General features: G+C 50.0%; 2 protein-coding genes across 6 annotated transcripts in view; one reads left to right on the top strand and one right to left on the bottom strand.

Moving 5' to 3' along the window:
- The first annotated feature begins 572 nt into the window (after positions 1–572).
- dync2i2 (dynein 2 intermediate chain 2) lies at positions 573–5202 on the top strand. The gene is made up of 9 exons (XM_057019453.1): positions 573–810; positions 1194–1451; positions 1546–1655; positions 2290–2447; positions 2520–2629; positions 2732–2896; positions 2968–3200; positions 3283–3440; positions 3786–5202. Exons 1-9 carry the CDS (start codon positions 733–735, stop codon positions 4022–4024), a joined length of 1509 nt encoding a protein of 502 aa, XP_056875433.1. The 5' UTR covers positions 573–732; the 3' UTR covers positions 4025–5202.
- sptan1 (spectrin alpha, non-erythrocytic 1) overlaps positions 4061–14264 on the bottom strand; it is a 25040-nt gene continuing 14836 nt past the window's right edge. For 3 of the 5 annotated variants that reach the window (XM_057019446.1, XM_057019448.1, XM_057019449.1), the window contains 23 exons: positions 14101–14204; positions 13715–13877; positions 13496–13510; positions 12828–12959; positions 12596–12733; positions 12403–12507; positions 11862–12070; positions 11412–11532; positions 10967–11088; positions 10762–10894; positions 10574–10672; positions 10340–10499; positions 9741–9817; positions 9460–9669; positions 9052–9348; positions 8209–8321; positions 7607–7624; positions 7060–7114; positions 6064–6260; positions 5938–5991; positions 4747–4893; positions 4511–4658; positions 4061–4435 (listed from right to left, as the gene is read on the bottom strand). In XM_057019446.1, the coding sequence (XP_056875426.1) occupies positions 4310–4435; positions 4511–4658; positions 4747–4893; positions 5938–5991; positions 6064–6260; positions 7060–7114; positions 7607–7624; positions 8209–8321; positions 9052–9348; positions 9460–9669; positions 9741–9817; positions 10340–10499; positions 10574–10672; positions 10762–10894; positions 10967–11088; positions 11412–11532; positions 11862–12070; positions 12403–12507; positions 12596–12733; positions 12828–12959; positions 13496–13510; positions 13715–13877; positions 14101–14204 (2943 nt within the window). In that variant the 3' untranslated portion in view covers positions 4061–4309. The remainder of the gene's footprint in view (positions 4436–4510; positions 4659–4746; positions 4894–5937; positions 5992–6063; positions 6261–7059; positions 7115–7606; positions 7625–8208; positions 8322–9051; positions 9349–9459; positions 9670–9740; positions 9818–10339; positions 10500–10573; positions 10673–10761; positions 10895–10966; positions 11089–11411; positions 11533–11861; positions 12071–12402; positions 12508–12595; positions 12734–12827; positions 12960–13495; positions 13511–13714; positions 13878–14100; positions 14205–14264) is intronic. The other 2 variants (XM_057019447.1, XM_057019450.1) reach the window with 1 other exon arrangement.

Raw genomic sequence — 14264 nt, 5'->3', positions numbered from 1 at the left:
TGGCCTCGGCCAGTAGCAGTGTAGCTAAGATGATCCTAAAGGTTAGCTGCTCCTCTTCTTAACATTAGCTTAGCTAGCATAATGACTAGGCTTTCTCATTGAGGAAAGTTTTAATCTTCATCAGCCTCCTGTACCTGGACAGGGAGCTGGTTCCACAGCAGGGGGCCTGATGGCTAAAGGTTCTGCTACTGGAGTTCTGGAACCAGCAGTAAACCAGCACCCTGGTGTGGTCCTGTTTCTTCTGAGAGTAGAAGTCTGCAGTCATCTGACCTGTCTTCCTGTCCTGACACCAACCCTGTGCATCACGTCTGTTGTGACCAGCACTGATCTCTCATCTGACACCTCCAACCTGTGGGGTTCACCACTGCCACAACTCTGATCATCACACCTTCAGCTTCATACTCATCACTTTCCTGCCAAACATCTCCTCCCAATGCCACCATGATAGAACAGCTTGTTTCTGCTCTCTTTGGGATCATCATTTCTTCAGAGACCAGTTGATGGGTAAATATGTTGTACTGACACCTCTCTGACCAGCAGGGGGCAGCGAGGCGGCCAGTAACCGGAAATAAGAAGAGGAGGTAACGGAAGCTGCGGCCGTTAGCTTCGCTGTACAAACGCATCCATCACCAGGCTAATAAACAACCCCGCACACAAGGAACCAGAAAGAGAAGCGGGTTGGCCGGTTCAAGGCCACATAAAGCCTTGTTGATACCAATACTGGATGCTGGCATGTTGGCAGACGAAGTCTTGGAGGCGGTGAGCGTGGAGTCCCGGTGGCGGAGCTCCCAACGGCCGACCCAGGAGACGGTGCGTCTGCTCACTCTGACCCGGTCCGTTTGTGCTCTGTTGCCCGGTTGCAGCCAAGCAGGGGAACCGAGATGATGTTATATCGAGAATCTGCACCCTACACACGAACTTGGATGGAAGCCAAACCTCTAATTCCACATCCCACCACTGACTTAAACTGATGTGTGTCCTGGATGTCTGAAATTCTGAAAGTTTGCTCTTTATGCAAGTTACTCACTATTGTAAACACAATATCAGTTTGGCTATTTGCACACCGCTTTAAGCCGTTGCTGTTGTAGAAATATTATGAAACCAAATATTATGAATGTTGTCCTCTTTGAAACTCTAGAGGTGTGTGTGTGTGTGTGTGTGTGTGTGTGTGTGTGTGTGTGTGTGTGTTTTAGAAAGCCTCCCAGACCGCAGCAGTCCACACGGCTGAGGCTGAGCTCCAGGCTCGGTCCACCACTGCCACTGGGTCTCAAACAGAACCACAGAACCAAATATCAGAGCAGTGCTTGTTAAATCATGAAGATCTGGATCCAGAAGGGTTGAAGAACTTCCTCCAGCAGGTTGAGGACACCGTGATCAGACAGTTAGTCAGAAATAGCAGAAGTCACGCCTTTGATGGGTTCCAGGTGAACTGGAAAGATCCCAGTAATCTGGTGAGAAGAACCAATAAAGCTGATTTGTGTTGGAAATATTCAGATTCAGCAGAGGTTCTGGTTTGGACCCAGGCGTGGACCCTTCTGTTTGCAGGTTTCGTGCCACCACAGCCTTCAACATCCTGGAGGTGTGGAGAGGGATCTTCACGTGACCAAGGTGTCCTGGAGCTGCACGGGGGCGGTGCTGGCCTGCGCCTACGGCCGGTGCGTTTTGTCCTCTGAAACATGAGCTTCATGTCAGCAAACACCTGACCTGTGTTTTTTTTGATCAAGGTCTTTTTATTTTGTTTTTTTTAATTTACAGTTCACAACTTAACATAAACCCAACAAAACAGAGCAGTAGATCCCTTCCACCCATCCCAACCCCCACCCCCCCCAAAATACCAGACTTCTGGTGAGAAGAGTATAAAACACAGAGTTCTAAATGACATAGCCAGATATGAAATGAAAAAAAAAAGGGGGGGGGGGTGATGTTTTTTTCCTTTATCTCAAGTTGGGAGCCCGTCTGCGCTACACCGAAAATGAATGAATGGAGACGGCACCAGTTCTTTCCCAAAAACATTAGAAAAGGTATCGAAAATGGATTGACAAAAAGTGCAGAGCTTTGGACATGTCCAAAAGAAGTGGAAGAGAGTAGCTGGGTCTCGACCGCATTGATCACAAATGGGATTTACAGTATGTCCGGTTTGATTTTGGAAAGTCCAAAACAAATGGAAGATGAGTATATTCCCTGGGCCAAATGATTGGTCTGTGATTGGTTCATTTAAATCTGTCTGCCACTTATTCGTCAGGAGGTCTAAAGGGATCAAGTTGTGAGAATACAACGTTTCATACGCAGGATGGATGATGGAGACTGGAGCACGGAGCCGTCTCATGTCTGCACGTGGAACCTGTTCAGTCGGAAGCTGAAGCCCAAACAGGCCGATGTGGTGATAGATGTTCCCACAGCCGTCACAGCCCTCTGCTGCCACCCAAGACAAGCATCTGTGATCGCAGGTACAGTCGCAGCACACCTTCGCCACATTCTGTCACAGGAGTAAACCTGTGTGTGTGTGTGTGTGGGTTTAGGAGGCCTGTACAGTGGCAGAGTGGTGGTGTGGGACACCAGTCAAACCGACGATCCTGTGTTGGCCCAAACTGGGATCTCAGCTGACAGCCACAGAGAACCTGTGTGTGAGGTGAGTCCTCCATGTTCCAGCATCAAGGTTCCACCACAGAACAGCAGCAGAACCACAGAACAGCAGTTTCCATCATTTTGAGAGGTGTGTGTGTGTGTGTAGGTTGTGTGGGTTCCCCTGCAGAAGAAAGCAGCGTTCGGTGTGCTCAGCGCGTGTTCGGGAGGGAAGGTGTTGCTGTGGGTACTGGATGCAGCCCAGCACGTACTGGTGCTGAATGCTGCGTACGCTTTGGAGTCGCAGCAGATTCCTCAATGCCGAGGCTTGAAGGTGATTCCCGAGTGGCGCCGATGGCTGAACGTCCTTCCACCCTCTCAACTGCTGTGTGTGAATGTTTGCAGGCTCGGGGCTGCAGCTCGGTGGGCATCACCTCTTTGGCGTTGTCTCCTTGGGACCCGGACACCTTCTTGGTGGGTTCTGAGGGGGGCCTGCTGCTCCGGTGCTCCTTCTCTTCTAAGATTCCATCTACAGCGCCCTCTGATGGCCACAGCTTGACCCACAGAGCGCCGGCAGTCTTCTCCTTCAGGCCTGGCAGCGGCCCAGTCCACTCCATACACTCGTCGCCTTTCCACTGGTCAGAGCGCTGCTGGGGTCCTGCTCACTCTGACCACCTGTGAGACCACCTCCTCATTGATCCTGACCTTTGTTGTTGACAGGAACCTGTTTGTGAGTGCAGGGACCGACGGCCTGGCCCACCTCCACTCTCTGCTGCAGAGCGAGCCGCTGTTCTCCCTCAAGGTTTCGGACTCGTATGTGTTTCAAGTGCAGTGGTCTCCCAGCAGGCCGCTGGTCTTTGCTGCTGCCACGTCACAAGGTAGAGGCCCTGATGACCAGTGCAGCTGGAACCTTCTCACACTTCATGTTGCAGCTTTGAGATGAAATGATCACTCAACAGCCCCGACGGTAGCTAAAAGTAGTAACAGTAGAGTTTAGAGCCGTTATCTCTGGGCACTTCCCTTCCTCTCTTCCTCGGAGAGGTTTCTGCAGGCTTTAAAGTCCACCTGGGGAGGCTGCCATTGATTAAACCTGACTGGACCCCACTCAGAGGCTGATTGCTGCTGAACTGAGGACAGTATGAAAATGTTCCAGCTGCTCTAGAATATTCATACTTTAGGGATCAGATAAGGATGACGGAACCTTGTCCTGTGTCCCCTCTCAGGTGAGGTGCAGGTATTTGACCTGGGCCACCGGTCCCTGCGGCCCGTGGCCACTCTTGAACAGGGAGGAGGGGGCGGCGCTGCCACATGTTTGGCCTTCAACGCTCACAATCCTCAGCTCCTCGCTGTTGGGAGGACCGACGGAACGGTTGGTGTTTGGCATCTGAGCACAGAGCTGACGGAACAGAGTCCACAAGAGATCAGCCAGCTGGAGCAGATCGCCAACCAGGTGGCTGGATAGCCTGGAACATGCTAAAAAACCAACCCAGAGTCGAGGTTTGAGGTCTAATCAGAAGCCTTTATTAACGCTCACACACTTGAGTGGTTCCACCATCACTATTGTAGCTGACTGGAAGCAGAAGCTGTAGTTAGCACATTCAAATGCAGACAGAGGGACTATGTTAGACAGCTGGATAAATAAAAGTGGCAGTTATTGGTGCAGTCATGCAACATCAACCGCTGGGGTCATGCTGAAGAACGTGTTGGAGAACAAATGCATCCTGATTGGTGACCGGAGGCCTGGGGGTCAGTTGACGAAGAGCGAGCGGGTGAACTCCACAAAGTCGAAGGCTGACGGGAGCTCGCGGCCTTTGCTGTCCAGGTAGGGCTTCATATGGGACAGGCAGTAGTCCGCCTGCTCCTTGGTTAGGTTCTGGGGGAGAGGGGGGCTGGTTAGACCTGCAGGAAGAGCCGTCCCAGAGCCCCAGCCACCGTCAGCACCACTCACCTGGTACAGCTCCTCTTTAGTCACGTAGGGCTTGTTCTCCGTGCTGAGTGCACGGAACGCACTCTCGATCTCCTCACTGGACTTGACGTTCTCTGTCTCGCGGCTGATCATGAAGGCCATGTACTCCTGCAGGGACACGTTTCCATCCCTGCAACCACAGACAGCCATGTGGTCACACAGCAGCAAGACTGGAGAAACGGAGGGCTCCATCCCACCTTTCTCCACCCGTCACACACCTGTTGGGATCCACAGTGTCCAGTATGGCCTCAAACTCAGGATCTGGCTCCCCCTCTTCCACCATGGGCAGGTCATAGCCCAGAGAGCGAAGACACGACTTGAACTCCTGGTGGTTTAGTCTTCCGGACTTCTCTTTGTCAAAGTGCCTGCAGATCAAACCAGTTAGTAATCTGACAAACAGCTGTACCATAATCAGATTACACACAGGACAGCACTGGATTAAATACGAACCTATGAAACGCCAGGACCCATTTTAATGAGTCTTGAGACTGAAGTCACTCTTAGTGACCTTATGATAAGAAAGATCTTAGAATTTTCTGTTCAGATGAAAGCCCTTAATATGTGGTGAAAGGTGGAAACTGTTGAAACAGAAGATGGTGGAAGGACAGATGTTCTCCATGTGTTGCAGGAGGGATTCAATAAAATGCTCCTGGTCTGATGGTTCAGGATCAGTTCTTTTGTCTCCCTTCTTTGTTGCTACAAGGAGCAGTAGAGCTCAGTGGAGCAGCACCTCTGCATCCACCACTAACACCACATAGAGTAACTGGAGAAATGACCAGCATGACCAGTAAACACAACCAGAAACAGATCCATACCATAATCACGTGACTGAGGAACCTTCAGACATTTGAAGCTGTCTAACAATTCATCATTTAGCTGTTTCATCACCATGAAGTTCTTCCTGGGTTCACACCTACACATTTCTTCCTTAAGTTTCTAAAGTTCTTTGATGGCCTATTTCACTGTCCACTCATCTCCAGGAGCAGGTTTGTTTTTGGAACAACCAGCACAGCTTTCAGGAGCTCTGGTCACCTAGCAACAGGGCCAACCTCACCTCCTCACTAAAATCAAAGGTTCTGTCTCCCAAAAACCTCCTGGATCAGTCTTAAGCTGAGACTCCTGGTTGGCAATGTTAGGACCTCTGAGAGGACTCGGAGAACCTTTGTCAATCTGGGCCCAGGTTCTAATGCTCACAGGAAATGATTAAGAGGTCAGAGGTCACTCAGAGGTCCAGAGAGTGCACACACAGACACACACACCCTCTACTGGGAGCCTCTCAGGCTGCCTATGGACTCTTTCATATCACTTCACTCAGTTTCCCTCCTGCTACTTTCAGTGTCGGAGCAAAAGGTCCCCCTGTCCACCCCCGTCCCTCCGTCGGGGTGGTGAGGATGTCCTCAGTCACTTACTTGAACATCATGCTGAACTCCTTCAGGGCCTCCTCTGTCACTCCTGTGGTGTTTCTGTGGAAGAGGAACATGAGGATCAGGACCCTTCAGGATCTGAGCTACCTTCTCTGCAGTGAGTCGGGGTACCTGGCTTGGATTTGCTGCTCCAGGTTGTGCTGCATCCGCATTCCCAGCTGGTCTAACTGGTCCCACTGCTGGGCCAGACCCACTGTGCTGTGCTCTGTATACTTGTTGTCCAAGATGAGGGCTTCTTCCATGGCTGCACCCAGGTCTTCAATTTTCTTAAGCTGGCTCCGCATGGCCCTGATCTCCTGGTGCTTACGCTGCACGCACACACACACACACACACACACACACACACACACACCACACACACACACACACACACTTAAATCAGACCTCAAACACTGACAGACTCTTATTTTCAGAACATTCCTGCTGACGTTCTGCGTGAAACAGTTAAACAGATTTTGATTTGGAACTGAAGCATTGTCACGTTTCTCTGTACCAGCTGGACACATTCTGTCTACAGTCGAACACAAAGGCTCTTCTGGAAGTTCTCCCGCGTGTTGCAGAATTTGCCATAAAGGTGTGACACTGGCAGGCTGCTTTGCTGTCCGGTTTACCCAGTTCATCAACACCAGAAGGCTTGAGACTGTGCTGGCTACGCCAGGACTTCAGGCTCAGTAGTTTTAGCTCGGACTCACACTGGAGCTCCTGAGGGAACCGTTTTGGTGCCTGTGCCAGTCTCCCTTGGATCTGAGCAGCCCAGACCATCAAGCCTCCTACATATCTGACAGGGGATTCTGTTGAGGCTTCTGGGTTTTGACACAGGTGCAGGAAATTGGACTCATCTGGACTTTCTTCTGCTATGTTTGGAAGTGTGCCCTGCATCACTGCTGCTGTGGTGCTGCTCACAGGACCAGCGTTCCAACACTCGTGGCTTCTCCGTGGCTGCAGAAGCCGTTTTCTGGGCTCCTGGAAAGGCCCTTTTAGTCCCTCTGAAATGTTCCCTTCCCTGTTTTGACCTCGGTTCACCACCAAACTTTGTCCCAGTTCAGCTGCTCAGCAGACGAACTGTTCCCATATAAAGCTGTAGAACTGTAGCAGAGTTTGAGTTACCTTGGTGGCCTCCAGCTGGGACTCCAGGGTTCCAGATTCTTCCACCATGCAGGATCTGACAATCCAAACAACAAGAAGGTGGTGAAACAACTAAAATGACATTAAAACAGTCAGACAGACAAAAGACTGAAAACTCTGAGCAGCGCTGAAGAGCTCAGAGAGCGAGGAACCATCAGTTGCGTTAAAAGGACTCCAGAATGTTGCTGGACATGATTGAAATCTTAACGACCGATGCTGCTTCAATGCTTAAATCATTTCCTTCTTGCTTGGACATGTTTGCGTACCACACATGCTGCTGCTGGACTGTAGGTTTCCGTGGCAACAGTCTACAGCAGCAGCTGAAGTGTGGGCACATTAAGAGAAGTGGAGGAGGAAACAAGTGAACAACTGTAGCTGCAGGGCTTCATTCAGGATTAGCATTGCTTTGATTCCTTTACAGGTTTCTTGTTTGGATGGAAGATCTGAACCTGCCTGATGGTTTTCAGTCCATGCTTAAACCCAAACACATCCCACACTCAGTACACAGATTAATAAAAAAGATATTAACCCATCCAGAAGATATGTCCTGATTAGCACAGCGATCCCGAGAACCAGCGAGGAAACAGCCAAGTGGAAGGAGAGAGGAGACAGAGAGAACACACGTTAGATTCAATCATGGACACAGGAAACAACTGAGCACATCCTGAGACAGATTATGTGATTATTATCATTTCTGGACAGCAGCTATCAGATCAGAGGTGAGGAGGAGCCACCAGATGAAGCCAATACTTTGTCCTCCTGTTAACCTGCATTATGGGATTCTTTTATATCTGCATGTGTGAAATAAATAAGAATAAAACCAGAAAATGGACATCAGACAGCAGGAGCAGCTGTGGAGGAACCTTTGGCAGGTCTATTAGCGCCCCCATGAGGACAGCTGGTGCTACTGTCCACAGCTTCAACGAGATCAGGATTCTTTCATCAGCAACTTCTCAAACATGGACTAAACTCCGAGTCAGCACCACGCTCACATCAACACATCAGATCAGATTATTAGCTCATTCAGTAGATCACTCGCAGTTATTGGACTGTCTTCTTCATGTAAACGGACTCGGTCATCGGTTCCCGGAACCACTGTGAGGACGGGTCAAAGGTGATAACGTGTTCTACCTGGTCTCCTGCAGCCACTGGTGGAAAGCATTAGCATGCTGAGCAAACTCCTGCCGTAGTTTGTCGTTCTCCTCCTGCCTCCTCTGCTCCTTCTGCAGCTCCAGCTCTCGTTCCTGCACACAAACATCCCACATACACTCACCCACCTGCTGCTGCCACCAATGAAACAATAAAATCTGCTCCTTCACTTCCTTTTAGCGTTACACACCGACCGAAAAACCAGGCATGGGCCGTCCAGCCCCGGGTACCTGGTAACCAGGCTTGGGCCGTCCAGCCCTGGGTACCTGGTAACCAGGGATGGGCTGTCCAGCCCCTGGTTAGGGTTTGTTTGCTAGTGACAATGTTGCCAGCGGCGAATTCAAGATTCAAACAACTTTATTGTCCATCACTCGGTGACAGGCTGGAAATACCAATGAAACGAAGATGTAAAAATCTCAACCAAAAAGATGCGATCTCTTGTTTGTGATTTAAACCAACCAGACTGGTTTAAATTTGTTGTTTTACATCTTTGAGGCGTGGATGTTTGCAGCCTGTCACCGTGGGATGGAAGCCTTTCCCATCTTGAATCTTGCTTTATTTTAACGGACTAATTTAGTGACCAGCTCACTGAAACAGCGCCGGGTGAGTCAGTAGTCAGAATCCAGAATACGACAAGAGTGCCCACTCGTACTGATCCGGAACTTCAAAGAGATATTTGGGACGGACACAAGCCGAGACGCGTTCATGGAACGGTTAAATACTCTGGAAAATTGGAAGTATTCACTTTGGAGGCCTCATGAGTTTGAGCTCAAATATACACAGATGTTTATGTGGACAGGACATGGAGAGGCAGAGAGCCCATACCTTAATGATCTTCTGCAGGTTCCTCCAGGTCTCCTCCAGGGCCTCCATGGTGAACCAGGTGTAAGGGTTGGACACCACCTGGTAGCTCTTGATCTGTTTGTCCAGCTCAGCCAGCTGGTTGAAGTCGGCCTGAGCCGAGCTCAGTGAGGAGCGGAAGGCTTCGTGGGCTTCTCGCAGGGCACGGATCTCCTCCAGAGAGTTGCATCTAACCGGGTCAGTCAGATCCTCCTCTGCGTTCTCAAACCAGCTGTTGAAAGCTGAAGCCTTCTTGGCAAAAGTCAGGAACAAGTCCTCGACCTGGAGTCAGAGGGTAGAGAGTCTGCTGCTTTGAACCGGTCAGATTTATAGAGGGCGCTGCGGCAGGAAGCCTCTTGGCTCACAGACCCTCGGCCCAGCACAGAACGTTACCTTTCTGAAATGCTCTTGAGCCTCCAGAAGCTTCTTCTTCCGAGCAGCAGAGTTGGACAGCAGCTGGTTCCAGCGCTTCATTAGAGCAGCGTGACGAGCTTCGATAGCTTTGGACTGGACATGTTTGGCTGCCAGCAGCTGGTCTTTGAGGGCTGTGATGTTGGTGATGCCCTCCTGCTGGAAGGCCTGGAGACCAGCATCAAAGGTCTCCTGCAGACAGAACAGCATTAAGGAGAAGAGCAGTAGGGCAGAGAGCAGGACAGGAGGCTGCTGTACGCTACCTGTTTGGTGAGCAGCGTCTGCACAGATGACAAGTCTCTGCCATAGTCGTCCGTCTTCAGGCTGTTCTCCTTCTCACCTGAACACAGCACAGCCAGAGCAGAAAGGGGTTCAGGTATGTATGTAGCATCTGCTAACAATTGAATCTGTGCTGTGATGCTGCAATAAGAGAGAACGACTGTCTACTTCAAAAGCAGAAACTAGGCAGATGGAAGCAGAATACGCCGTCCGCCAGCAGCAGCTCCACCCACAGTGCACTCGGTCCTCTCACACCCTTTTCACCACAAACATGGTTCCCCAGTCAGAACCTGACAAAAGCTCCTGGCCTGGGTTTACAGTTTCCCTTCTCCCTTTAAGTCCTTTTGGGGCTTTTGGCAGCATTTGGAAGGATTTGTCTTCAGTTTGAATGTATTTAGTTACTTTATATTACTAAATAAATAATCTTGGACTGTCCCATAATCTTGGGAACCAACAGTAGTATTTTTCTCCTGAGCAGACAAATGGTTTGTGATCATCGTGCGTGCTGCTGTGGCCTGAGCTGATGCACAGGTTACCTCCACAAAGGTGTGATGCTGAACAGGAAGTGTGAATGTGCCCGTACCGATCCAGGACTCCACCACGTCAGCCTTCCAGTTGAACTGCAGGAAGGCTGAGTTTTCGTCCAGCTTGGCCTTCCTCTGAGCCGCTGCCCTCTCCAGCTCAGACACTTTCTCCCTGAGAGCCGCCATCTTGGCACTGATGTTATGAACGTGATGGTTGTTCTGAGGAGAAGACACAACGATCAGGAGGAGCCGTCTGAGAGGCCCGGCAGCAGGAAGCGCCAGCCTTCACCCACCTTCTTGATGAGCTCCTCCCCATTACTGCACACATCACCGACTCTGTCTCTGTGCACGGTGAAGTCCGTCTCAAAGGCTTCATGTTTCTTCAGCAAACCCTGGTGAAAATGTTCCTCACTCGGTAAAAAAGTCACATTTCTTCAGAAAAAGTTGTGTGTGTGTGTGTGTGTGTGTGTTTGAAAAGCACCTGAACTGCAGCCAAAGTGTCTCCATAGTCCTCACTGCCCACTAGGTTCAGCTTCTCATTAATCCAAGCTTCTTCCTCTTCCACATTAGCCACAAACTGCTGGTATTCCAGCGACTCCTCCAGCCTCCGTCCTCTGGGAACACACAGGGACATTTACCCCCCATGCAGAGCTGCTGTGGACACGTGTGCAGGTGGCCAGGCTCACCTCGCTCCAGATAAGTCTTTGAGTTCCTTCCAGTGGTCCACAAACTGGGCGAGCCTCTGTTGGATCTCCTCTTGTCCAATGGTGTTGTCATCAGACAGCTTCTTCCCGGTGTCCAACACAGACTGAGGAACAACACAAGACACAGGACCATGGTCACCTCCTCAAGCATTAGCGGTTAACACTAATTCCTCAGGTTATGGGCACCATGGCCACTGTGAGCTAGCTGACTAGAACAAAGCCCATGAGAAAGTGTGGAGGTGATTTATCCCGGGAATGCTCCATCAGCGATGAATCTTGTGGGGAGTTTGGATTTTAAGTGTCACACTAAGACAGATTAGCTCATTCTGAAATTCCTCCTCTGTCCAAATGAGCATAAAACCTAAATCCTGCTTCAGAGATATTGTGAAGCCTGCACAGATGTTGGTGAGCAGTGGACAGGTGTTACCTGAATGGCTGGCTCATGGGCCCCCAGCTCAGCCTCCAGCCTCTTGTGCTTCTTCCTCAAATTCTGGACTCCTGTCAAATCACGTCCGTAGTCCTCTGAACTTACAAGCAGCTTCTTTTCCCTGGAGACAGGAAGGATGTATGAAGTCACATGATAAGTTAAGGGACTTCCTGTTTGGGCCACGCCATGAGGAGCTGAATGTTGCTGGCTGGAACAGGGCCACGACAAACGCCAGCTCAAAGGGAAGGACGTTAGCAGGACCAGTCCAGCTCCAGCATCTGGAGGTTCTGGTGGTTCCTGTCACATGTCCGCTCTGTCCCTTTTTCTTTTCATTGCTCCCCCAATTCTCTTCTCTTTTCCTGAATCATGACCACTAACAATTTTCCTCAATGGGAATGCTGGAATCTGATCTCTAAATCATACACTTGGTACCATCAGGACTTCTCTTACTTGATCCAAGACTCTTCATCATCCAGGTCCCTGAAGAACTGGTGCAGGCGGTGGGACTCGTTAAGCTTAGCGCGTCGACTAGCAGCCATGGTCTTGATCTTGGTGAAGCGCTCGTTGACGCCGTTGCGCTTGTCCTTCACCTGTGACGTGTCAAAAGCGTCACTGCCCATGAGGCTGTCGGCCTGACCATTCAGATCCTTCAGGCGGTCCTGCAGAGAGAACACAGACGCTGAGTGATGCTGAGCCGTGGCAGCCCTGGCTGTGGCTCAGGAGACACCACGGCTGATTATGGCTCAGTCCTACAGACCACATCTTTAAGAGCAAAATGCCGAGTCATTAATGGCTCCACAAATGACCATTTGCTCCCCTGACCAGCTTTCCAATGAGCGTGAAACAGATGGACAACAAACACCGACCTTCTCCACTATATGATGATATATGATCTGTGATGTTGCCCAGCAGCTCACAGCAAAGGCTGTCCTGGAGCTTTCTGTTCTAGTATAGACACTTTAAAGAGGCTTGAAGTGACTGAAGGCCTAACCTCATGGGCAGAGATGTCTGCTTCCAGCAGCTGGTGTTTCTTCAGCAGGTTGTTAACTGATGCCAAATCTTTGCCATAATCCTCAGAGGCGAGCAGAGCCTCCACCTGAGGGACACAAACATCACACACTTGCAGTTTTACATTTATGCACGTTGGAGCACGTGTAGCAAGAATGTAGAGGCAGTCTTTTTACCTCAGACAGCCAGAAGTCAAAGTCCTTGATGCCCGTGTTGAAGTTCTGCTGTTTGTTGGCCTCTTTGAGCTTCTGGCTTTTTTCAGCAGATTTGTTGACGAGGAACTGCCACTGTTCATCCAGGGCACCCAGCCGGCTCTGAGAAACCCACCAATCACAGGTGAAGAAGGGTCCCCCAGCAGGACAATTAAAGTTGCAGAGCTCATAGACACGGGCCTCAGACAGACCATACCTTGACTGCGTCCTCACTGCCAGCGCAGGCTCCTCTCTGGATCAGGGCGTTGCCCGTGTCAATGACGCCACGGATCCGGTCCGCGTTAGCATGCAGCTCAGCTTCAAAGGCCTGATGTTTCTGATGCTTACTCTGACATGGCACAAACACACACTCGTGTAAATGATGGTCCGAGTTCAGACACATTCAGCCAATGCAGCACGCTCACACACATGTGCGCACAAACACACACACAAACACAATGTGTCAGACGGGATACAGGATGTGTGTCAGTTTACAGGACATTTACACAAACTACAGGAAGAGTCAGTTCAAAACTGCTTCTTTTGCCACATGTTTCTCAGCTAATCCCAAAGTTGGTGATCAAAGGGAGGACAAGACCTTCAGTTTGATTCCAGCAGCAAGTCTGGAAGCTTTTACAGTAATAATCAGAAGCAAGTTTGAAGCCGACGCTCACTGTTCAATAAAACCGACAGTGAAACCCACTGATGTCGACCCTCGATGGCAAATTAAAGCTTAAACATGAAAACAAATACAGAGACTACATTCAGGAACTCTGAAATGGATGAAATTACAACCAAGGTGGAAAAGACGCTAACACAAAGATGCTAAAGATGAACACACTAAGAGCCTGCTGGTGTTAGTCAGCTGACACACTAATCACTTACCAGCAGCTTGGACAGCTAAAAGAAATAACAGTGGAAGAAGATTTCAGTCTCAGACATTTTCACACAACTTCAGTATCAACAGAGCAGGAACAAAAGTCTCATTTTTCTTTGTATACATCAACTGTCTCAACATGAGTGTCACAACTCCCGGAATCCTTTAGAAGCCCCAAGACTGGCGACTGCGTGGCTATCCTGCACACAGAAGTGCCACAGCCTTACCTGGATGTTTGTGGGGTCCTTGTAAGACTCGTCCGTTGCTGTCTGGAGCTTTTCACTGATCCATGCCTCAATTTCATCCACGTCCCTACTGAACTGCTGCAAGGTCTGAGATTCGCCCAGTTTGGAGCGTTTTTCGATCATCTTGGCTTTCAGCCGCCGCCACCTTTAAAACACCACAGTCGGGACATCCATGAGTGTAGCTTCACCCAAACGAATATTCCAATCACACAAATGTTTTTGATCATTCAGATTTGAGTGCTCGTCCCTGAGCAGTGTAGACCATCCTGTGGTGTGGGCTGCTTCACACCTGCTGCTCCGGAGTCAGCCTTCCCAGAGGAACCTCACTCACATGTGCTTGTGTGTTCGTTAAAGTGCTAATCAAATACCTGTCAAGGACTTCATTGCAGCGGCTGTAGATCTCAGATTTGGCGTAATGGTCAGCTCCTATCAGCTGGTCAGCAAAGGACTGCAGAGCAGCAATCTTCTCCTCCTGCAGAAGCAGAATTTAGCACTTCTCGAAGATCAGTCAGTTCATTTAAAGCTCCTGTTG

The sequence above is a fragment of the Takifugu flavidus genome, chromosome 20 (genome assembly GCF_003711565.1).
Source record: "Takifugu flavidus isolate HTHZ2018 chromosome 20, ASM371156v2, whole genome shotgun sequence".
Taxonomy (NCBI): domain Eukaryota; kingdom Metazoa; phylum Chordata; class Actinopteri; order Tetraodontiformes; family Tetraodontidae; genus Takifugu; species Takifugu flavidus.
Note: the sequence above shows the minus strand (reverse complement) of the source record. Positions and strands in the feature narration are given on the sequence as shown.